The sequence below is a fragment of the Elephas maximus genome, chromosome 3 (assembly GCF_024166365.1).
Source record: "Elephas maximus indicus isolate mEleMax1 chromosome 3, mEleMax1 primary haplotype, whole genome shotgun sequence".
NCBI lineage: Eukaryota > Metazoa > Chordata > Mammalia > Proboscidea > Elephantidae > Elephas > Elephas maximus.
Window position 1 is genome coordinate 211,442,701 of NC_064821.1, and position 25,555 is coordinate 211,468,255.

At 38.6% G+C, this 25,555-nt stretch overlaps 1 protein-coding gene across 8 annotated transcripts in view; it reads right to left on the reverse strand.

Moving 5' to 3' along the window:
* The window catches only part of DNM3 (dynamin 3), a 735,481-nt gene that overhangs the window by 610,890 nt on the left and 99,036 nt on the right, over nucleotides 1-25,555 (reverse strand). For all 8 annotated transcript variants that reach the window (XR_007516879.1, XM_049881209.1, XM_049881210.1 and 5 more), the window contains exon 2: nucleotides 10,188-10,261. Coding sequence is in view for 7 of the 8 variants with exons in the window: in XM_049881209.1 (XP_049737166.1) it covers nucleotides 10,188-10,261 (74 nt within the window). In the remaining variant the exon portion in view is untranslated. The remainder of the gene's footprint in view (nucleotides 1-10,187; nucleotides 10,262-25,555) is intronic.

Consider the following 25,555-nt stretch of genomic DNA (forward strand, 5'->3'; position numbering starts at 1 on the left):
GGTAAGTAATACCACTGGTTGACTTAGACATACCAAACCAAAAACCAAACCCAATGCCTTCAAATTGATGAAGGCATGATGTAAAACAAGCCTATTAATTTTTTTACTATAAGAAATCATACCACTTCCTCTCAGATTTAGACAAGTACTAACAACTCTACAGCTTATCTTTTGGCCTCCTCAATATCAATTATTTCCACTTTATTTCTTAATCTTTTTTAATGGGAGTAAGGAGGCGGATAAAAGAAAGAAGAAGCTCAATATTAAGGCACTTGGCATCTCCCTTCCAGCCAGCCCTCTGTAAGCAGACATAATTCTGAAACAGACATTACATGGGCCAAAGAGGTCTAAGGTCAGAGAATAATAATTTTTGGTTTAAAAACAATTGGCAGATACAAGCCTCAAATATCTTATCCTAAAAAAGATTAGGGATAAACAGACCTAAAATATAAGAAATTAAAGTCAACTCAAAAGTTACCCCGACCTCTCAATCTTTAGTGTTAACTCTGTAGAAATGTACTTTTTTTTTTTTTCATTTTCTTTGAGGAGAAATATCTTGAATTTGGTCATTCCCTTCCTATATGGCAGTCACCTAACTGTGAAGAAATAAAATTTGGGTCAGGTTTGCTTAGAATAGCTCTTTGACTTTTCTCAAAATTTTGAGAGTTGACTGCAAACTGCTCTCGATTTTATGTTGGAATGTACAAAACTGAGCTACTTGAAATTTTAAGTCTATTAATAAATGGGTTGCCAATGTTTAAGCCAAGAAAGAAAGGTAACAAAAGAAAATGGGCAAAAATAACAGTTTCAGAGTGTTGTCAGCAAAAAAAAAAGGAATGAATATAACCAGTAATTCACAGTGGGATCCCAATAACTAAGCATAAAATGATACAAGTTGAATTTCTTGAGTTATGCAAATATTAAAAGAGCAATGACCTGGAAAACACAATCAAACCAGATTTAAAGTAGGTCTGGATAGAAGTCCCAGATAGCACTACTTTTTTTTCCTCTCAAATATAAGATTTATAAGAATCCTGAAAAAAGAACCATTTTGACCTCCCAAGGAAATAAGTTATAAACTGGGGAATTGTTGGACAAAGTCCTACCTTAATACATGTATATAGCCTTACATTGCTGTCCTTTTAACAAGAATGTCACTCCACTCGGGACCTTTGGAAGTTAGTTTATTACGTTGTGTCCAATATTCATTGAATAATAACTCAAAGTATCCCCCAGGAAGAGGAATTCCTTTAATCCCTTCTATGCCTGTGATCCTCAGACTTCTTGGAAAACCTAACATCTCCACTGCCCTACTCCCCCACAAAATAGTTTGTCATTTATTTGAGCTAGTTCACATTTTCCAGAATGAACTTGGGGGTCAGTGAGAATTCCTGGGCTTATCAGAAATCAAGGAAAAATATCCCTGGCTCCAAGGGTTGAGCAGGCATGCACTTACTATTGCAAAGATTTTACCTGGATGGTTGTACTCCCACACTAAGGCCTGCAAGGTGAGTTGATTATGTAACAACAGTGCTTGGTTCTATTAGACCCTTAACCTCTGATAATCTAGGAAGATCCTCGGGCTCTTAAAACACCAGGGCCAGCTGTGCTGGTGTCTGAGCCAGCTGCCCAGGCAGCAGGAAGAGAATGCAGTTCAATGTCGAATGAGTGCCTGGTAAGTTCAAGGCACAGTGCTTACCGCTGTACAAAAATTCCATGCCCAAACAATTAAAAAAAATGTCATTTACCAACAAAAAGATTCTATTAGAAGGAAGTAGCAGGGAGATATCTAGAAAAGAGTGAAGGACTGAGATGAAACTGTTATAAGCTTTTCTCAAAGTGTGATTTAAAGACCAGCATCTTTACTAGCGAACAGCCATCTAAGGTGCAACAATTGGTCCCTAACCACCTGGAGCAAAGGAGAATGAAGAACACTAAAGACACAAGGAAAATATGAACCCAGGAGACAGAAAGTGCCACATAAACCAGAGACTCCATCAGCCTGAGATCAGAAGAACTAGATGGTGCCCAGCTACCACCAATGACCGCCCTGACAGAGAACACAACAGAAGTCTCCCGTGAAGGAGGAGAAAAGTGGGTGCAGAACTCAAATTCTAGTAAAAAGACCAGAATTAATAATCTGACAGACCAGAGGGGCCCCGGAAGACATGGCCCCTGGACTCTCTGTTAGCCCAGAACTGAAGCCATTCCCAAAGCCAATTCTTCAGACAAAGATTAGACTGGACTGTAAGACATAAAATGATACTTGTGAAGAGAGTGCTTCTTAGCTAAAACAGACACATGAGACTAAATGGGCAGCTCCTGTCCAGAGGCGAGATGAGAAGGCACAGGGGGACAGGAGCTGGTTGAATGGACATAGGAGATCTGGGGTGGAAAGGAGGAGCGTGCTGTCACATTATAGGGAGAGCAGCTAGGGTCACATAACAATGTGTGTATAAATTTCTGTATGAGAAACTAACTCAAACTGTAAACTTCCACTTAAAGCACAAAAAAAAACTAGATAAAGACCACCGTCTTTAGATGCACCTGGCAATAATCATTTAAAATGCAGATCCCTAGGCCCTACCCCAGACCTAATGAATCACAACCTCTGAAGGTGATGGCCAGGAATCTGCACCCTTAAGATGCTCCCCAGGGTATCTTATGCACGTGAAATTTAAGAATCACCATATTCAAGGGGGTTTGTCACCTGCAGTCCATATGGAAGGCACTGGGACAGAAGGCCAAAGCTGTAGTTAAAAAAGAATGTTTTCAGAACCACATTTTTGTTTTCACCATTAGGTTAACTTGTTCTAATGAAAACAAACAGTAAATCCTCTGCAAAAATAAATGTCTTATTCTAAAATACCTAATTAAATTTCAGATGTTTAAAAGTAAAACAAATGAAATAGTTTTAAAAACATTGTACAAAGTCGTTATTCAAAACAATATTTGAATGCTTCCAAAAAGTATGTATCAGTCTAGTTTATGCAACAAGAAAGCAGTCCTGGTTATTGCACATAAATTGGGATTTAGTCTAACTCATCTACAAATTTCTTTTAAGCATCTCATCCGTGAAAAGCTAAGACATGTTTCTCTAGAATTAATTACTCACTGACTACTGTACTAGGAAGCAACCCCCTCAAAGAGTGGCATACCTCCCAGCACCACTTGTTTCACATTTGGCTCGGTTCCACTCAGGCTGACAGTGCTCAGAGGAGGAACTGAAGGTGAACCAGGCGCAGCCCCCTGCTCAGGACAGGTGACTCGCCACCTTCAGGAGCCCTGCTGCTGCTTCCCAGAGCCGCCGCCTCAACTCTGTGTCTCCACATTGCCCTGTTAGTTACCTGGTGCGTCAGAAACAAGGTTCTGAGTTCTGTACCAAGCATCTCTCTTTATTACAAAGGTTAATCACAGCAATTCCAACCTAAAATCCAAAATACTGAAAAATAATAGTTCTCCAATAAGTTACAAAGGTTCCAGGGTGGCGTAAATGGTTCGCACTAGACTACTAACCTAAAGGTTGGCAGTTCAAACCCACCCAGCAGGGCGGCGGAAGAAAGGTTTGGCAATCTGCTTCTGAAAAGACTATAACCCCGTGGAGCGGTACTACTCTATAACACATGTTGTCACTATGAGTCAGAATCAACTCAATGGCAATGAATTTTAATAAATTAAAAGTCATATACAATTTTTAAAATGGATAGATTTTATATTGTACGTTCAAATGCATTGAAAAGGTGGTAAATCAAATTTTGATGAATTAACGATATACCTGACATGCATGAATGGAGGAAGCTGGCGAGGAAATCTTTCACAAAAGAAAGAACACTTCTATAATTTGAATGACCCCTAATTTATTCATTTTGTGATATTTGATCTTAACATCTTCCTTCCTTACACTAATATTATTGAAGTAAAGCACATTGAGGCACTACCGTACCATTCAGAAAAATGTTTTAACACAGAAAGCTTTTCCAAGAGGCAAGCCATTTGTCTTTAACCATGACCAACAGGCTCTACTTTGTCAAGTCCTTAACGGTAACCTTGAATGTTAAGAGCGACTGAGAGTCTGATATCTCAAAAAAAAAAAAAAAAAAAAAAACCTCCTTCAGGGGGCATATCAAATTTCAAATGGATCATTTTGTAAAACAGTGACACTTTTGATATGCTGAAATGTATTCAGCAGTTCATCAGACAGTTACACTCAGACACATTTGCCTTCTCAGTTGGCACATCATTTAGCCAGTAAAGAGTCTGAGATCAGGTACTGAGGAGACACCAGTAGTGTGCTGGTAAATGTGTAACAACTGACTCCCTGGGGGATGGAGGGGGGAAGGAGCCCTGGCTGTAGGGTTAGCCAATGTCCACAGTGTAAACATCCCCACCACGACCAATTTTAAGTTCCACCATGATGTCACTGAACACGGAGCTGGGAAGAGGTGTGCAGAATCGGCTCTCGGGAGCCATTACAGCAGGTTTCAGCACCGCACAGGGGAGGCCCACAAGGCACCTGAAAACTGCCCTTCTGTCTTATAAAGGCCCTCTCCTGCTCTAGATCACTGCAGTCCTCATCCAGCACCTCATCCCTTCCTTTGTCCAGTCCTTGTCCTCATAAACGCTTCTCTCTGAACCCAGATCGCCACAGTCCTAACCCTTATAGTAATATTCACCCTTCTTAATTAAGCAGTGGTAATAAACTCTTCACCTTCCTCACTGCTGTGTGATCTCCTGGAACGCTTTTCCGTGAGAAGCAGTAACTGTTCTAAAGTACATTACACGGAGTAAGGCTTAGGGCTGGTGACTACTTTCTTGGTGTGGTTTCGCAACCAGTACAGCGGTAGATGGAGAACAACAGTTACGTATTACTGAATGGACACAACGTTGGGATAAGATGGTTACCTATGAATTAGCCAAACAATTTCCTCTTCATCATGTTTATGTTTCTTTCATAGAACATACCCCATAAAAGATAAAGTGTGCCCTGCAAATATAAAAGTAAGCAGCAGAAATTTCCTATTTTAAAAATGCAGTATTAACAGGTTACAGCCTCAGACAGTTACAGGTAACAATCCCTGCCCTACCAACAGTGCAGCCTTGAACAAACTGCATAACCTCGCTGAGGCTTTCTTTCTAAAATGGGATTTACACTATCTATCTCAGAAGGCTCTTGTAAGGATTAAGTGAAAATACCTGCAAAGTGCACCCTGCTAATGCATAAGTAATGCTCAAAAATGGTAGTTATTATTATGGTTTTCTACATGGTACATGTCCTGGGGCTACCAATCCTTATAAGAGATTATCTGGAGAAAATACAGGAAAATCTTTGCATTAGAACATTTAGCTATTCCCAATGCGCCCTAACATCCCCCGCCTCTGACTCTGGGGCAACCACGGCCCCAGCTCTTACCTTGCCCAGGCTCTTACTGCCCAGGGCTGCTCTGTGAAGTCCAGCCTCAGGAATAACCCTTTGTAAAGCACAAGGCTAGCAGCTCTCCTTAATTAGAAACAGAAACTAAAACATCTTTAAGAGATGCAAAGCCAATAGAACAAAGTCCAAAGACAGCAAGAGAGCTACTCAATTTATTTTACGCTGACTAGTGTAGCTTTGGAACCCTGGTGGTGTAGTGGTTAACAGATTGGCTGCTAATCAAAAGGTTGTCAGTTCAAATCCACCAGCCACTCCTTGGAAACCCCATGGGGACAGTTCTACTCTGTCCTATAGGGTCACTATGAGCTGGAATCAACTCAACAGCAATGGGTTTCGTTTTTATTTTTTAGTGTGGCTTTGATATAATAACTTGAGAATGATAGATAAACAGACAGATAGATAAAATATGTAAATAACTAAAACTAGTGGAATTACTTCAGAAGTACATTAAAGGAATAAGTTACTATAATCAAGTATATCTTAACAATACAAGGAAACTTAAATAAGAAATCTATAAATGCAAAGGTAAACAGATCAAAGAACTTTTTTAAATGATCATCTCAATAAACACCAAAATGGCACTCAATAAAATCCCATACCTTACTTATGAGGCTTTAAAATCATTTAAAACCTGAGGTTAAAATATCTATTTGCCAGGATAAACAAATAGTAAACATTATACACATAGTTTAATACAAGAGGCATTTTCATCATAAGAACAAAAGAAGGGTAGCTACTGAACATTGTTTTGAAAGTCCTGACCAATGTGATAAGACACCAAAGAGAAATGAAAGACACAACTAATAGAAATGAGAAGACAAATGGTCACGATCAGCAAACACACTGTCTCCTACTTCCTCCTCACAGGAGGCATCCCTCAACCCTCTGACAGTACCGACTTACCTGCAGCTTCCCCCACATTCTCCTCTTTCCATTTGGTTGCAGTAGAAGACGTATTCCCCCGTTACCCCCATGTGGAAAGCTAATTTCTTTCTTGCTCTCCAATCCCTCAGTCACTTTCTCCTTTTCTCTCTCTTCCATTCAGTGGCTCCTACTTTAAAGCTCTAATCCTCCTATCTTGTTTGGTTTCAAGGTTCCTGGGCCCACAAGACCCTACGCAGTCAGGCTCTTTTTTCTTGCCATCATATTGGGTCTTTACCCATCTCCGACTACCCCTCCTTTCCTCCCTCCATCTCCAGTCCCACTGGCCTCCTTGATAAATGTCTAACACACAGCAGCTGCTACCTTAGAACCTCCTCATTTACAGATACCATCACGGCTAGACTGTTCATTTTCTTCAGGAATCCCAATTATCACCTCTTCAGACAGGCATTCTCTGCCACCCTGTGTACAATAGCAAGCTTGCCCCACCCTGGCCTACCCTATTCCCCTGAGCCTGCTTACTTTTTTACAGAACTTTATAAAACTTTATTTTCTTTACAGAATTTATTATCAGCTAACATTCTATGTGTTTCTTTGGCTTATGTGTTTTGCTTGTTGTTCGTCTCTCCCCAACTAGGCTGTAGGCTCCATGATGATGGGGATTGTTACCTGGCACATACTAATCACTTAATAAATATTTGCTAAATTAATAAATCAATCAAGAAAAATTTGTATATATGGGATTGATTCCAATTAGGTACTAAAGGAACAAACAAATTGCATGAGCAGCTGACACACATCCTGGCTTACTTCTTCCTGCCATTTTGTTAGCCCTCCATCAACTCAAGCCTACGGTCATGTGGGATTTCCACATGACTAGCTTATTTTCAATGAAAATAATTGAGCCTGGTTCTCAGCTGGCACCAGCTGGAGTAGACTGCTGCAATGTAAAAGCCCCCATTCACGAGCATCTGAAGGGCTACAGTGAATGGACATTCTCCCTAAAGTAAGAATTTCTTGCCTACTTTGCTTGAAAGGAGAGGCAAAACATGAGGTACGATCCTCAGTAATTAATGGGAAGTGATGAAAGAAGGGTCAGAGGCTTAGAAAGGGCAAGGTTGGGTCACTGGAGACAAGAGGTATGAGGAAAAGCATGTGATGTACCTTCTTGAATGAGCTCAGTGTATAAGAATATTTTTCCCATGTCAGAACCCACCAAAAGGTCTCCACTGCAAAGAAGGTTCTTAATATTCTGGTCAATAAGCCTCCCTTCTCAGCCATCCCAGTGTTTCCATGCTAAGAATTTGTTAAATAAATTAAGATATGCAGATGAAATGGCTCTATAACTGAAACGCCCGAGAGAATCAATTAAAAATATTTTAAACTCTCAAAACTAGAGTAGGATAGCTAATTAAAAAGTAAAAATTAAAATATCAACGTTGTTGTGCGCAGTCGAGTCAATTCCAACTCATAGAAACTCTACAGGACGGGGTAGAACTGCCTCACAGGGTTTCCAAGGCTGTAATCTTTATGGAAGCAGACTGTCACTGGTAGGTTCAAACTACTGACCTTTTGGTTAGCAGCTGAGCACTTAACCACTGTGCCACCAGGGCTCCTTAAAATACTGATAATGTTCCCACAGATCAGCAATGAGGAGTTAGAAAAATTAATGGAAAAAATCCCACTCAAACCACAAGAACAACAAAACACACATATGAATACTCTAAGCTAGAAATGTGTGGAGGCTATATGAAGACCATCAAAAATTTTACTAAGAAAATTTGAGCAAATCAAAGGATATAGCATAACCCCTGGATTGAAAAGAAGAATGGGTAGTTTAAAGGCAACAATTCTTCCCTAGTGAATCTACAGGTTTAAAATGTTTCTAGTAGCAATCGTTCGTCTTTACAAAATTAATCTAAAATTTGCCACACAAATAGAAAACAGCCCCTGAATAAAAATAAGTAATGGGGGGAGGGCTCTAGACCTGACAGATAGATATTAAAGCAAATTATAAACCCATTGCCATCAAGTCAATTCCAACTCATTGCAACCCTATAGGACAGGGTAGAACCGCCCAGCAGGGCTTCCAAGGCTGTAATCTTTATGGAAACAGACGGCCACATCTTTCTCCTGCAGGGCAGCTGACCAACCTTTTAGTTAGCAGCCAAGCACTTAACCACTGATTCACCAGGGCTCCTTTACAGCAAATTATAAAGTCAGTAAAGTAAAATGCTATCATATTGGCACAACAGAATAGAAAAGATATTCAGAGTTGGTAGTTAAGGCAATGTTTGGAGTAGATAAAGGAGAATGTTTGGAGTAAAATTTTTTGGAGCCTTGGCATACATACATTTTTTAAAATTCTGATAAAGTAAATAACTAAATGTAGGGGGTAAATGTATGAAAAGGAAGAAAATTGTGCTAAATATCTTTCCTTTAAATTTAAACATACATATTTCACAACCGTGATGAGGGAAATCTCCACACACTGAAAATGGTAGCACCAGACTGTGAAGCACAAAGGGCTGGGTCTGGATCACAGTCACTGCTGTATCCCCAGAGCCTGGATTAGTGCCTGGAGCAGTGTAGATCTGTAAGTAATTCATTTCTTATCCGAGTAACAGCACTTGAGCCCATTACTTTTGATCAAACTCAGCAGAGATTCTTTAAAGTAAAAATTGATTAAGATATTTGCAATTAATGAGGCATGATCTTGATAAGTGCTTAATCTTAAGCATTCAAAGAAATTGATAGGAAAAGTAATAAAATCCTCAAAAGGAAATGGGCAAAGACAGAAATAGACAATTCACAAAAGAAGAAATACAAATGGCAAATAAACATGAAAAAATCTACATCACCAACTGTAAGAAATAAAATTAAAACAAGGCACCATTGGCCTGTCAAATTCTCAGGGTGTTAAATGGAGCAAGCCCAGCACATTCGGTGTAGAGACAGAGACAGAGATAGACACACATATACACGTATATGTATGCATAACAAAGACGCACATATACGTGTATATGTATACATAGACGCACATATGCACGTATATGTGTACATAGACGCACATATGCGTGTATATGTGTACATACATAGATGCACATATGCATGTATGTGTACATACATAGACACACATGTGTATATGTTACATACATAGATGCACATGTGTGTATGTGTACATACATAGACACACATACGTGTGTATGTATACATACATAGACTCACATATACGTGTATATGAATACATACATAGATGTACATATACATATGTATACATACATAGACACACATACATGTATATGTATACATACACAGACACACATATAGATGTATATGTATACATACACAGACACACATATAGATGTATATGTATACATACACAGACACACATATAGATGTATATGTATACATACACAGACACATACACATATGTATACATACATAGACACACATATACATGTACCTGTTTACATACATATATAAGATAGATTTTGAACTTTCTTATTTAAAAAAATACCCCAAACACACACATGCATACAAGAAAGAAGTCTATCAAAGAGTTATTTGTAGTTATGCTGTACTGTAAAATTATACAAAAGGATTAAAATGAGAAAATATTACTTTTCTAGTCAGGAAAAAAATAGGAGGTGCTAAAAACAATCTATATTCACGGGAATCTTTCCTCTCAATGTGATTGAAGTAACTAAAAAAGCAACGAAGAAGTGTGCATTCTGGAGAGAAATGCAGGCAGCTGCCCAAAGTAGAGCGTGATCACAAAGACATTTCTGTCGCTACAAGCCAGCATCCAGGAAGGGAGGCGACAGGCGCCAGGGGCTGTGTCCGTCCATGCAGTAAGGCTCTTCATTCATACCTGCTTTGGAAGTAACAAGCTGCAGCACAAGAGGCCGTCTCGTTACGATGCCTGATCCTCGAGGAAGAAAATCCCTAAATAAAAAAAATAAGAAATAACAGATTAAGGTATTAAGGAATTCTGACCATCTATAAATTTATGTCAAGTTCCACAGTTATTCTCATAATTCTCAAACTTTCAGTGCATTACTCATCTAAATAATGCTAGACCCATTTTATAAAAGAAGATTTGGTAAATTTAAAAAGGGTAAGAGGTCTTTATATTGAATATGAAGCCATGTCCATGACTTATAATGACCACACTGGAGTATATCGCTCAATCATTTAGCTAAATTTAATAAGTTTGCACTAAATTTCTATGTGTTACCAATTCATTATTGATTTTCAGAGAATCAGAATTAATAAAATTAGTAAAAACACTTAATACTGAAATTAATCCTTAAACTTTTTCATGATTAAACAATCCAGTACTCTGTCCTGCTTCCAGATCGGTATTAGCACCTTCTAATATTGACCGTTGGAAAAGGTACATTATATCTTTTAATATTCTGGAAATTTTCTCCAAAAAACCACTCCTACATAAAATATGGAAGCCCTGGTGGTGTAGTGGTTAAATGCTATGGCTGCTAACCAGAGGGTCAGCAGTTCGAATCCACCAGGCACTCCTTGGAAACTCTATGGGGCAGTTCTACTCTGTCCTATAGGGTTGCTATGAGTCGGAATCGACTCGACGGCACGGGGTTCGGTTTGGTTCGGTTACGTAAAATACAGTATCAAATAGAGGTAAATATTGTGTCTCTAGTAATTAACAGCAGGAAAAAAAATTACAACTTAAGTTTTATGTTTGTTCTCATTCTTGATAAATGGGAATTTTTGATAAATAAACATCTGAAAATGGCATGTTAATATACACTAGACCAGTAAAACTGCAGTAAAGAAAGTATTATATAATTACATCTGCAATGCCACATAAACCATTACTGATTCTGCAATATCAAAGAAGAATTCATGCTTATAACACAAGTTTTAAGAGCATTCAGAATACCTCACAACTTTCAGAAGAATTATCATTTAAAAAATCACTGCATTCCATTCAGAGTGTTTTTTTGACTCAACTGCAGTGTTTCTCAGAGAGTGGTCCCAGGACCACCAGAAAGTGTTAAAATAGCCTCAGACATCCAGGACCCATGTGAACTCAGAGGTTCTGGGGAGGTGTGCAACACCTGTACTCTTAACAACTTCCCCAGAATTCTGCCGCTCACCAACGTTTGAGATCACCAGCCTGAAGTCATGATACGTTAGTCAATGATTCAGTGGGCAATAACTACAAGTTTTCTAGGAAACCTGGCAGGACAGAACTTCAATACAGGAAGATTTTCAATAAACAGCTTAATAAATAGACAAAGGCCAGCAGGAATCTACAAAATCCAAGCCTTTAGTTGCACTGATATTTTAGAATTCAGAGTTATAGGCATAACGTAAGCAATATTCCCCTACTACAGCTTCCGTATTTTGCAAGTTCCAGTGTCACTATGAGTCGGAATCAACTTGTCAGCAAGGGGTTTAGTGTATATTCTATGACGGCAGAAATAATACTAAACAGCCTCTTAAGTAAGTCAATGACTTTACTCCTTAATTGGAAGTGCTACAGATCATTTAAAAAGTCAGTATATGAGACTAAAATAAAAAGCAGTGAAATTACAGACTTACATTAGCTCTAAAAAAATACCACCTGATATAAATAATACTATTTAGTCATTCTGGAGCCACCCCTGGTGGCACAGTGTTTAAGAGCTCAGCTGCTAACTAAAAGGTCAGTTGTTCGAATCCACCAGCCACTCCTTGGAAACCCTACAGGGCGGAAAAGACTCACTGAGAAACTAAAATGTGATATGGAGATGCGGCCGGCACGGCTTCACACTAGATAGACAATGTGGTATACAATGTGTTAGGTAGAAGCTGTAGGCACCAGAAGTTTGAAATCTAATGGGAATATAAGGACACACACACAAATAAAAAACCATTAGAGAGGAAGAAAAAAAAGCCTCATTGCTGTCAAACAGATTCTAACCTATAGTGACCCTCTAGGACAGATATGGCTGCCCCATAGGGTTTCCAAGGAGCAGCTGGTAGATTCATACTGCCAACCTTTGGTTAGCAGCTGAGCTCTTAACCACTATGCCACCAGGGCTCCCCGTTAGAGAAGGGAGCAGGTAAACTACCCTGGAGAACAGAAAAGACAGAGACTGATATTACTCTCCTTACATAGGTATCTTAACTATATCTATATCCATATCCATATCTATACCTATATCTATATCTAATCTATATAATTCCCTGGGTGGCACAAATGGTTACGTGCTCAACTACCAGCCATAATAAGGCTGATGTTTTGAACCTACCCAGCAGCTAGCTCCTCAGGAGACAGGTCTGGCAATCTGCTTCCAAAAGGTCACAGTCTTGAAAACGCTATGGAGCAGTTCTATTCTGCCCACATGGGATCACCACGAGTCAGAATCGACTCAACAGCAACTAACAACAACGAATATAAATAAATATATATACGTGTATATGTGTGTGTGTGTGTGTGTGTGTGTGTATATAATTTAACAATTTGAATATTCTCCACGGACTATAGTAGAATATTTGCTATTGGGGTGATATCAATAATTATTAAAAATTTAATGAAAACGAGCAGAGCACTTACTTGTGCCTACAACCAAAACAGAGATAAATGCGAGAATCACAAGAGACAAAGGGAACAACAAAACTCCACGGTAAAAAGTTGCAGGGAATCTGTTAGAGCTGTGAGGACCATAGCCAAGGTTTTAGGATATAGCCATGCCAAAGAGTGCTAGACAGTCTTAAATGGCTGAATGATGTCATTTAATTGAAAATCTCTTCAAAAATAAAAGAAAAAGAACAGAAAAGAAGGAAGAAAGTTTAGTTCCTCACCACTTTCATGCTTGAACCTGTTTTGACTCAAGCTTCTGCCCACATATTTAAGGTAGGTGTCCTAACAATCCCTTTGAACATTATTAAAGCAAAATGGGATGTATTCAGAACTTTAAACAGCAAATAATTATCATGTGTTGAGCTGAAAAGTAAGCCCACAAATACATCAAACATTTTTCTCTACTTTTTTATTAAGCAAACAGAAGTTTACATTAGGATTCAGATATTCAAGCCTCGAGTTGCAATAGTGAAGGATTCCATGGGGAAAATATTAAACGATGCAGGAAGCACCAAAAGAAGATGGAAGGAATATACAGAGTCATCATACCAAAAAGAATTAGTTGATGTTCAACCATTTCAAGAGGTGGCATATGATCAGGAACCGATGGTACTGAAGGAAGAAGTTCAAGCTGCTCTGAAGGCATTGGTGGAAAAACAAGGCTCCAGGAATTGATGCAATATCAATTGAGATGTTTCAACAAACAGATGCAACGCTGGAGGTGCTCACTCGTCTATGCCAAGAAATATGGAAGACAGCTTCCTGGCCAACTGACTGGAAGAGATCCATATTTATGCCTATTCCCAAGAAAGGGGATCCAACCAAATGTGGAAATTATAGAACAATATCATTAATATCACATGCAAGCAAAATTTTGCTGAAGATCATTCAAAAATGGCTACAGCAGTATATCGATAGGGAACTGCCAGAAATTCAGACCGGTTTCAGAAGAGGACGTGGAACCAGAGATATCATTGCTGATGTCAGATGGATCCTGGCTGAAAGCAGAGAATACCAGAAGGATGTTTACCTCTGTTTTATTGACTATGCAAAGGCATTCGACTGTGTGGATCATAACAAATTATGGAGAACATTGCAAAGAATGGGAATTCCAGAACACTTAATTGTGCTCATGAGGAACCTTTACATAGATCGAGAGGCAGTTGTTCAGACAGAACAAGGGGATACTGATTGGTTTCAAGTCAGGAAAGGTGTGCGTCAGGGTTGCATTCTTTCACCATATCTATTAATCTGTATGCTGAGCAAATATTCGGAGAAGCTGGACTATATGAAGAAGAACGGGGCATCAGGATTGGAGGAAGACTCATTAACAACCTGCAATATGCAGATGACACAACCTCTCTTGCTGAAAGTGAAGAGGACTTGAAGCACTTACTAATGAAGATCAAAGACCACAGCCTTCAGTATGGAATACACCTCAACATAAAGAAAACAAAAATCCTCACAACTGGACCAATGAGCAACATCATGATAAATGGAGAAAAGATTGAAGTTGTCAAGGATTTCATTTTACTTGGATCCACAATCAACAGCCATGGAAGCAGCAGTCAAGAAATCAAAAGATGCATTGCACTGGGTAAATCTGCTGCAAAGGACCTCTTTAAAGTGTTGAAGAGAAAAGATGTCACCTTCAAGACTAAGGTGCCCCTTACCCAAGCCACAGTATTTTCAATCGCATCATATGCATATGAAAGCTGGACAATGAACAAGGAAGACCGAAGAAGAATTGACACCTTTGAATTACAGTGTTGGTGAAGAATATCAAATATACGATGGACTGCCAAAAGAATGAACAAATCTTAGAAGTACGACCAGGATGCTCCCTAGAAGCAAGGATGGCGAGGCTGCGTCTTACATACTTTGTACGTGTTGTCAGGCGGGATCAGTCCCTGGAGAGAGACATCATGCTTAGCAAAGTACAGGGTCAGTGGAAAAGAGGAAGACCCTCAACGAGGTGGACTGACACAGTGGCTGCAACAATGAGCTCAAGCATAACAATGATTGTAAGGATGGCTCAGAAACAGACAGTGTTTCATTCTGTTGTGCATGGGGTTGCTATGAGTCGGAACCAACTCAACGGCACCTAACAACAACAACCATAAATGGGCTCGGATATCCAACCCCTTCTTATTACCTGTCCTACTTCCAACACATACCTCTTCACCAAAAGCCTAAAGATTCTGGAACCAAATCTGGCTATTTGGAAATCTCTCCTGACTTCACAAAAGTCACTGACATGCAACAAATCACTACAAAGTCATTTCTCTCTTCTGATGAATGAGCAGTTAATCTAGCATTTTGAAAATACACCTCACTCTGATACTCCAGCAAAATAAAAACCATATGCCCAACATACTCCAGCTGTGTGAGCTAAGGGATGAGTCCTGAATGAGAGTCAGAAGACTCTTCTTTGAATCCTAGCTCTACCACTGAATGGGCCTCCATTTCTTTTACTACTTAAACTGAGGTAATCCTAACTATGACCCATACTGTTGTATAGATCAAATAAGATGCTACATATGGCAGTAGTTTAAAATACCTAAGCATCAAAGAAAAAATAATAATTATTATTTTTATTATTGCTGCAATATAGCCACAACGTGGTATTCTCTTATTAAGTCCCTACACATATTACCTTAACATTTCAAGAATGGAATCTGGAGATGAGGAGCCTCAGAACCCTCCTAAACTGTGTGTGCCCTTGGCGTTAAGCAGCTACAAGGGTTGGAAGGCCCAGTTCCTTACTCCTGCTTCAAATGGCAGCCAGCAACTGTCACAAACAATTTTGAATGATGTTTTGAATGTATCTAAATATATACTGAGTGCAGTTTGCATTGAGTGCAATCCTCCATTTGAATTTAATTATTTTCGGTACAATCGGTGATTGGTTTTTTCTCATAAAGCACATCATATGTGGAAAAATTACTTGCTAAATTAATGCTAGAAAAATAATGAATGTGCCTTTAGTATTACTTTGAATTTAAACTCTATGTTTTTTATTTATAGTCTAATACATAAATATAAGAAAATCTGCATACCATTTTTCTCAAAAATGGACCTTTAATCAAGGCAAAGAGTGAAAAAATTACCCTGAAGACTAAACATTATGGATTTACTAGGCTGTACTGTGTGAATGCCTTATTACGGTTGGACTGTACAGATTAAATGGCACACAGAGTGCTTCTTTCTCCATGTCATATAGCAGCTACAATTCAAATGCCTTTCTTCTCTCTCAATACACCTTACAAAAGCATTAATCTACACAGTCTTAGCAGCTGGTCTTCAGGCAATAAGTCAATGCTTTTTCATAGATTCTTGACACCTGGAGAAAAAAGGAGAGAATAATTCCAGTATCATAGTCTAAGAAACACCTTGATATAATTTCTCATTGGCACTTCTAAAACTTAGTACCAAGAAACATTATTATTGCTCCACTAGGAAATTATTGACCTCTTAAAGCCTGAAAAAGAGAAGTAAATTTGTCATATTGCCTGAAACAAAAGGAATTTTTGCTCTTAGCAATGAATAATTACATAGATGGTTTTCTTCAATATAGATATAAATGACTACCCCCCCCCACCCCAAGAAGAGGAACAAGACAGGAATGCCTTTTATCACCACTCCTATTTAACATTGTGCTGGAAATCCCAGCTAGAGCAATAAGGTAAGAAAAAGAAATAAAGGATATCCAAATTGGAAAGGAAGAAGTAAAACTACTCCTATTCATGGATGATATGATACTATACCTAGAGAACCCCAAAGATTCCGCAAGAAAACTACTGGAACTAATAGAAAGATTCACCAGAGTAGCAGGATATAAGATAAACATACAAATATAAGTTGGATTTCTATACTCAAATGAAGAGAACTAGGAAAAGGAAATCAGTAAAGCAATACCATTTATAATACCATTATATATTATATATTATAATACCATTTATAATAGCCTCTAAAAAATAAAATAATTAGGAATACATCAAACCAGGGATGTAAAAGACTTATACAAAGAAAACTACAAAACACTACTGCAAGAAAACTAAGGAAACCCTGGTGGTGTAGTGGTTAAGTGCTATAGCTTCGAACCAAAGGGTTGGCAGTTCGAGTCCACCAGGGGCTCCTTAGAAACTCTATGGGGCAGTTCTACTCTGTCCTCTAGGGTCGCTATGAGTCTGAATTGACTCATGGCACTGGGTTCTGGGTTTAAGAAAACAAAACAGGCCTACATAAATGGAAAAACATACCATGCTCAAGGATAGGTAGATGTAAATGATCATTAACCAAATAATTGTTCAACAAATAAATGTTTACTCTCCGCCACTGGGAAACCCTGGTGACGTAGTGGTTAAGTGCTACAGCTGCTAACCATATGATCAGCAGTTCAAATCCACCAGGCGCTCGTTGGAAACTCTATGGGGCAGTTCTACTCTGAACTATAGGATCACTATGAGTCGGAATCAACTTGACAGCAACAGGTTTGGTTTTTTGGGTTTTTGTCTGCCGTTCACCGAAGAGGTAAGCCATAACTCACAGTCTCTCTTTGTATATAACTCCTGTACAAATTCATTCAAAGATAAATAGGGTCAGTCTAGGAGGCGAAAGACATTCAAATGATCACAATAAGCATGGCAGGTATTACGGTTAAGCTCTGCACAAGGTGTAGTATTGGAACAGAGCAAAGAATAATCAGTTCTGGTTGGGGGACCGATCAGAAACAACTTCAGAGAAGAGCCATGAGGTAAGTGGCATTCCACAGAGGATCAGGATGTGTTAAGACATAAAAGACCTAGATAGCATAGAACATTAAGAAACTGCATAAACTAACAGCAACTAGAAATCCGAAATATAAACAACAAAATTTCAAAGATGGACAACTCAGCAGAAAGTTTTAGGAGCAAATTTGAAACAACAGAATACAGAATCAGTGAGACTGAAGACAAATCCATGGCCACCATTTCATTTGAGGGAAAATCACAGAAGAAAACGAAGAAACAGTATGAATTATGTGGGGCACAGTCAAGAGCAAAAATTTATGCACGATTGGAAGTTCAGAATAGGGGGAGAAAATGGAAAACACTGAGAAGATTGTGGAAGATCTGTTGGCAGAAAACTTCCCAAACATCATGAAAGATGAAAACACACCATGCAAGAAGCTCAAAGAACCCCATATAGGACAGACCCCAAGAAAGTCACCGAGGCATATCATAATCACACTTCCCAAAACAAAAGACAAAGAATCCTGAGAGGAGCTCAAGAAAAAACAAAACTCACAAAGGGAAAACAATGATACTAAGCTCTGATTACTCAGCAAAAACTATGTAGGTAAGAAGGCAATGGGATGACATATATAAAACCTTGAAAGAACAAAACTGTCAACCAATAACAATATATCCTGCAAAACTCTCTGTCAAATATGATGGGGAAATTAGGACATTTCCAGAAAAACAGAAATTAAGAGAATTTGTACAAACCAAACCAAACTTACAAGAAATATTTAAGGGAGTCCTTCGGTTAGAGAACCAATAGTATCAGACAACAGCTAGAATCTAGGGCACAAGACAGCATCAGACAGATACCAACCTATGTAAAAAAATTAAAAAAAAAAAATTCTCAATAATAAAACAAAGTTATAACACTTAAAACAGGGAAACAGAGATATCGATCTGTAAATGACAACACCAAAACAATAATACAGAGAATAAACAGTGCAGGTATAGAACTTCCAAATGCAGAGGAAATCAAGATGATATCAAGTAATAAAAGACAGGTTCAAACTAAGGAAGATAAGGGTAAATTTCAAGGTAACCACAAAGAAAATTAACAAACCTACTCATCAGAATAAAAAAGAACAAAAGTATAAAGTCTCAGTACACACAAAATCTATAATAATGAAAAAAAAAACAAAAGCCACAAACAAAAGGAACTCAGGAATATAAGAAGAACATAAGAATATAAGAAATATAACAGGAACAAAGAAAAAGTCGGCACCACAAAAAAAGGCACAACAATATGACAGCAATAAACTCGTACTTATCGATAATCATATTAAATGTAAATGGCTTAAATGCACATGTAAAGAGAGAGAGAACAACAGAATTGATAAAAAACCAAGACCCATATATATGCTGTCTATAAGGGACACACCTTACACACAAAGACATGAATATATTAAAAATCAAAGGATGGAAAAATAAATATCAAACAAGCAGTAACCAAAAAAGGGCAGGAATAGCAATACTAATCTCAGACAGAATAAACTTTAAGGCAAAATCCATAAAAGACAAAGGAGGACATTATATAATGATTAAAGGGACAATCCACCAAGAAGACATAACCTTAATAAGTATCTATACACCCAAAGACAGAGCTCCAAAGTACATAAAGCAAACTCTAACAGCACTGAAAAGAGAAATAGTTCCACAAGAATAGTAGGAGATGTCAACACACCACTCTCAGTAAAGGGCAGAACATCTAGGAAGAAACTCAACAATGGTACAAAAAATCTAAAAGCAAAAATCAACCAACTAGACCTCATAGACATATATAGAACACCCCACCCAACAGAAGCAAAGTATACATTCTTTTCCAATGCACATAGGACATTCTCCAGAACAGACCACATTTTAGGCCACAAAGAAACCCTCAATAAAACTCAGAACATCAAAATACTGCAAAGCATTTTCTCTGATCACAACACTATAAAAGCAGAAATCAATAAAAGGAATGGCAAGGGAAAAAAAAACAAATATATGGAAACTAAATGACACCTTGCTTAAAAACAATTGGGTAATAAAAGAAATCAAAGAGGGAATCAAAAAATTCCTAGAATCAAATGAGAATAAAAACACATCATACCAAAACCTTTGGGACACATCAAAAGCAGTGCTCAGAGGTTATCAATTTACAGCAATAAACTCACACATCAAAAAAGAACAACGGGCCAATATCAAATGTTAGAACAAATGGAAAGAGTACAGCAAAAGAAGCCCACAGCCACCAGAAGACATAAAATGTTAAAGATGAGAGTAGAAATAAATGAAATAGAGAACAACAACAAAATAGCATCAACAAGACTAAAAGTTGATTCTTTGAAAACATCAACAAAATCGACCGACCACTGGCCAAACCGACAAAAGAAAAACAGGAGAGGACGCAAACAACCCAAATAAGAAATGAGATAGGGGACATTACCACAGACCCAACTGAAATAAAAAGGATCATAACAGATTATCAAAAATTGCACTACAACAAATTTGAGAACCTAGAGGAACCAGACAAATTTCGAGAAATGCACTACCTACCTATACCAATACAAATTGAGATAGAAAATCTGAACAGACCCATAACAAAAGAAGAGACTGAAGAGGTAATAAAGAAAAACTTCCAACAACAAAAAGGTCCTGGCTCAGCAAAGACGGCTTCGAAAAGGAAATCAAGAAAATGACAACCATTTATAATCTCCCCTAAAAAAATAAAATGCATAGGAATAAATCTGACCAGGGACATAAAAGACCTATACGAAGAAAACTACAAAACACTACTGCAAGAAAACAAAAGAGATCTATATAAACTGAAAAACAGATATGCTCATGGATAGAAAGAATCAACATTGTGAAAATGTCAACTCTACCAAAAGCGATCTATAGATAGAACACAATCCTGATCCAAATACCAACTTCATTCTTTAACGAGATGGAAAAACTACTCACTAACTATAGATAGAAAGGAAAGAGGCCCCAGATAAGTAAAGCATTACTGAAAAAGAACAGAGTTGGAGGCCCCATACTACCTTGATCTCAGAACCTACTCTGCGGCCACGGTAGTCAAAAACAGCCTGGTACTGGTACAACAGACACACAGTACCAATGGAACAGTATTGAGAACCCAGGCATAAATCCATCGATCAGCTGATGTTTGACAAAGGCCCAAAGCCAGTTAAACGGGGAAAAGACAGTCTCTTTAACAAATGGTGCTGGCAAAACTGGATGTCTATCTGTAAAAAAAAAAAGAAACTGGACCCATATCTCACACCATACAGAAAAACTAATTCAAAATGGATCAAAAACCTAACTATAAAACCTAAAACAATAAAGATCATAGAAGAAAGCATAAGGAAAATGCTAGGGGCCCTAATATATGGCATAAATTGAATACGAACCATAACTAATTATGCACAAACACCAGAAGGTAAACTAGATAACTGAGAGCTCCTAAAAATTAAACACTTATGCTTATCAAAAGACTTCATCAAAAGAGTAAAAGGAGAACTTACAGACTGGGGAAAAAAAAATTTTGGCTACAATATATCTGACAGGGGTCTAATCTCTAAAATCTATGAGACACTGTAACACCTCAAAACAAAAAGACAAATAATCCAATTAAGAAACGGGCAAAGGATGTGGACAGGCACTTCACCAAAGAAGACATTCAGGAGGCTAAAAGAAACATGAGGATATGCTCACGATCATTAGCCATTACAGAAATACAAATCAAAGCTATGAGATACCATCTCACCCTGACATTACCAGCATTAATCAAAAAAGAAAGAAAGAAATGTTGGAGAGGTTTCAGGCAGATTGGAACTCTTATACACTGCTGGTGGGAATGTAAAATAGTATCACCACTATGGAAAATGTTATGGCGCCTCCTTAAAAAGCTAAAAATGGAAATACCATATGATCCAGCAATCTCACTCCTAGAAATATATCCTAGAGAAATAAGAGCCATCGCACATGTTCACTGCAGCATTATTCACAATAGCAAAAAGATGGAAACAACCTAAGTGCCCATCCACAAATGGATGGATAAACAAATTATGATACATACACATAATGGAATACCATGCAACAATAAAGAACGATGAATCTGCGAAACATCTCACAACGTGGATGAATATGGAGGGCGTTATGCTGAGTGAAATAAGTCATTGACAAGAGGACAAATATTGTATGAGACCACTATTATAAAAACCAAAAAAAAAAGGTTTATTCGCAGAAAAATCAAAACCGTCTTGGATGGTTCTGACGTTGGGGACTGATGGGATGAGGAAATCACTGACTAAATAGCAGACATGTTAACTTTGTTTGAAGGGAAAGACAACACACAATATAGGGCAAGGCAGCACTGCCTAGTCAAGGAAAAGTTAGAGAAGCTTCCTGTTGTTGTCAGGTGCCATCAGATCCATTCCAACACATAGTAACCCTATGGACAATGGGATGAAACACTGCCCGGTCCCGTGTCATTCTCACAATCATTGTTATGCTTGAGTCTATTCGCTATTCATAAGGCTTTCACTGGCCAAGTTTTTCAGAAGTAGACTGCCAGGTCCTTCTTCCTATTCTGTCTTAGTCTGGGAGCTCCACTGAAACCTGTCTACCAAGAATGACCATGCTGGTTTTTGAAATACCAGTGGCAAAGCTTGCACCATCTAAGATACATCTATTGGCCCCATCATGTTTGGAGCAAAGGAAAAAGAAGAAAACCAAAGACAAAATGAAAATATTAGTCCAAAGAACTAACGGGGCCACATGTACCACAGCCTCCACCAGCCTGAACTCAAAAGAACAAGATGCTGCCGAGCTACCGTCATCAATTGCTCTGGCAGGGACCACAATAGAGGGTCCCAGGCAGAGCAGGAGAAAAACGTAGAACAAAATTCAAATTCACCAAAAAAAAAAAAAAAAAACCCAGACTTACTGGTCTGACAGAGACTGGAGGAACCCCCAAGACTACAGACCTCGGATACCCTGCTAACTCAGAACTGAAGCCATTGTCAAAGTCTACCTATCAACCAAAGATTAGACAGGCCTATAAAACAAACAATAACAGACATGAGGAACGTGCTTCTTAAATCAATCATGTATACAAGACCAAATTGCAACACCTTCCCAAAAGCAAAAACAAGAAGGCAGGAAGGGACAGGAAAACTGGATGAATGGAGATGGAGAACCCAGGGTAGAAAGGGAAAGGTGGAGAGTGGTGAAACTTTTCTGAGATTGTAACCAATGTCACAAAATAATTTGCGTGTAAATTTTTGAATGAGAAATTAATTTGCACTGTAAAATTTCACCTAAAACACAATAAATTTTAAAAAAGAAAAGAAACCGTATATATTAAAGATAGGCCAGGATAAGGCAAGGATGAGTCTGGAGAATGAGGCAGAAGCAGATCTTAGAAGCCTTCAGTTGTAGTCTGTTTGCTTGTTTTTTCTGTGAGAGCAGAAAGTTAATAAAATACAGAGTTTATTAAAACAGAGTTTTAGGTTGGAGCAATAATATTACCAGATTTGTAATTCAGAAAAGTCACCAGGGAACTACATAGAGAATTTTCAAAAAGGCAAAGACTAAAGATGGGGAGGCTAGTCACTAGCCAGTACTGGTCATTTAGGAAGGAGATGATAAGTGTTAAGTCCAAGGCAGAAATGGAAGAGATGGAGAGAAGAAAACAGAACAGACAATTGACAGGATTGAAGGAGTCCCGGTGGCATAGTGGTTAAAGCCCTTGGATGCTAACTGAAAGGTCAGTGGTTGGAACCCACCAGCTGCTCTGCAGGAGAAAGATGTGGCAGTCTGCTTCTGTAAATACATACAGCCTTAGAAACCCTAAGGGGCAGTTCTACTCTATCCTATAGGGTTGCTATGAGTCCAAATCAACCGGACAGCAATCAGTTTGGTTGCTGGTTTTTGGAATGATCATTTTGATGTGGAATGTAGTGATATGGTGGAGTTAGAATAAATCTCACATTTTTGGTTTGAGTAATCAATTTAATATGGTACTATTTTTTTTTTTTTTTTTAATTAACCAGGGCAGGAAATGTAGGCAGATCTGGTTACAGCTGATATTTATATAACATTTATCATGTGCCAGGCACTTATTCTAAGTGCTTAAATATATTTATTTAATCCTCATAGCAACCCTATGGTATAGGTACTATTGTGATACTTCACAGACAAGGAAACTGAGGCACAAAATGGTTATACACAGTAAAACCTGCAAAGGCTGGAACCTGTGTGCCTTAGTCATCTAGTGCTGCTATAACAGCAATACCACAAGTGGATGACTTTAACAAAGAGAAATTTATTCTCTCACAGTCTAGGAGGTTAGAAGTCCAAATTCAGGATGCCAGCTCCAAGGGAAGGCTTTTTCTCTCTGTTGGCTCTGGGGGAAGGTCCTTGTCATCAATCTTCTCCAGGTCAAGTTGCTTCTCAGCGCAGGGACCATGGGGCCAAAGAACATGCACTCCTGGCTTTTCTTGCTTGGTGGTAATGAGATGCCCCTGTCTCTCTGCTCGCTTCTCTTTATATCTCAAAAGAGATTGACTAAAGGCACAACCTAATCTTGTAGATTGAGTCCTGCCTCATTAACAGAACTACCTCTAATCCTGCCTCATTAACATCATAGAGGTAAGATTTACAACACATAGGAATACCATATCAGCTGACAAAATGGTAGACAATTACACAATACTGGGAATCATGGCCTAGCCAAGTTGACACACATTTTGGGGCGACACATTCAATCCATAACACTGTGTAAGGTGGAAACCTATCAAAGAAGGAAAACTCAAAATTTTTCCACTAATAGAGAGCAATAGAAAACTGGTAAGACTGCACCCTGTCAAAGGCAGAAAGTTTGCAAGGCCCTGAAAACCCAGACAGTCCCATCAAGTTTTGGCCCTCATAGGTTTCACTGTAGCTTGTTCAGGATCATATAGCAAGTAAATGACAGAGTCAGGACTCAAACCTAGAGAGTGTAACTGTAGCATCTGTGCTCTTAGCCATTAGACTACACTACACTGTGGAAGAAATGGAGGAGGAAGGTGATGTGCCCCTGTTAGGACATGGTGATCCTGAGGTGCCTGGAGAACGTCCAGATGAAAACAACAAGTGCACGGCTAGATGAAACAGTTGGAACTCTGGACAAAAATCCTATTTGACAGTCATTGGTAGAGCAGAAAATTGAAACCAAGAAAATAAACGAATGGAAATTAAGAGGAGAAGAGTGATAAATATGGACCCTGAGAAATACCACCATTTAAAGGACACCTAAAAGAAGGGAAACTTAGAGACTGAGAAGGGGCCCTTAGAGATTAGAATACCAGAAGTCAGAGTTTTCACCAAACTCACGCTAGCTTCAGAGACATCTCCACTTAGATGTCTCTAACATTTCAACTCATTGTCACCTATCCAATTTGTTTCCCCTCCTTCATTCCCAATCATTCTATCATCAGCATCTGCACCATTATTCTCCACACACGTCACCAAGCCCGGCACCTGGAAATCACCTTCCTCCGTCTTCTCCTGTCTCTGTCCTCCAAACTGGTCACCTAGTCCTGCTGATGCTACTTTCTTAATACCTCCTGAATCTGTCCTCTCTTCTCTATTTCAATCACCACTCCAGGTGCCACTAGTTTGCATACAGACTAGGACAATAATCTCCCAATTAATTTCCCTGCATCCAATTTGAACACCCTCCAATCCAGCCTCCACAGTGACCGGCCAGCAGCAGTTTGAGATGATGGAGATATGACAGCAAACATAGCAGACAAAAGCCCTGTCCTCAAATGACGCCTCTGTGAGCACTTGCTCTCTCACATTCAGTGCCCTGGAACAGCCTAG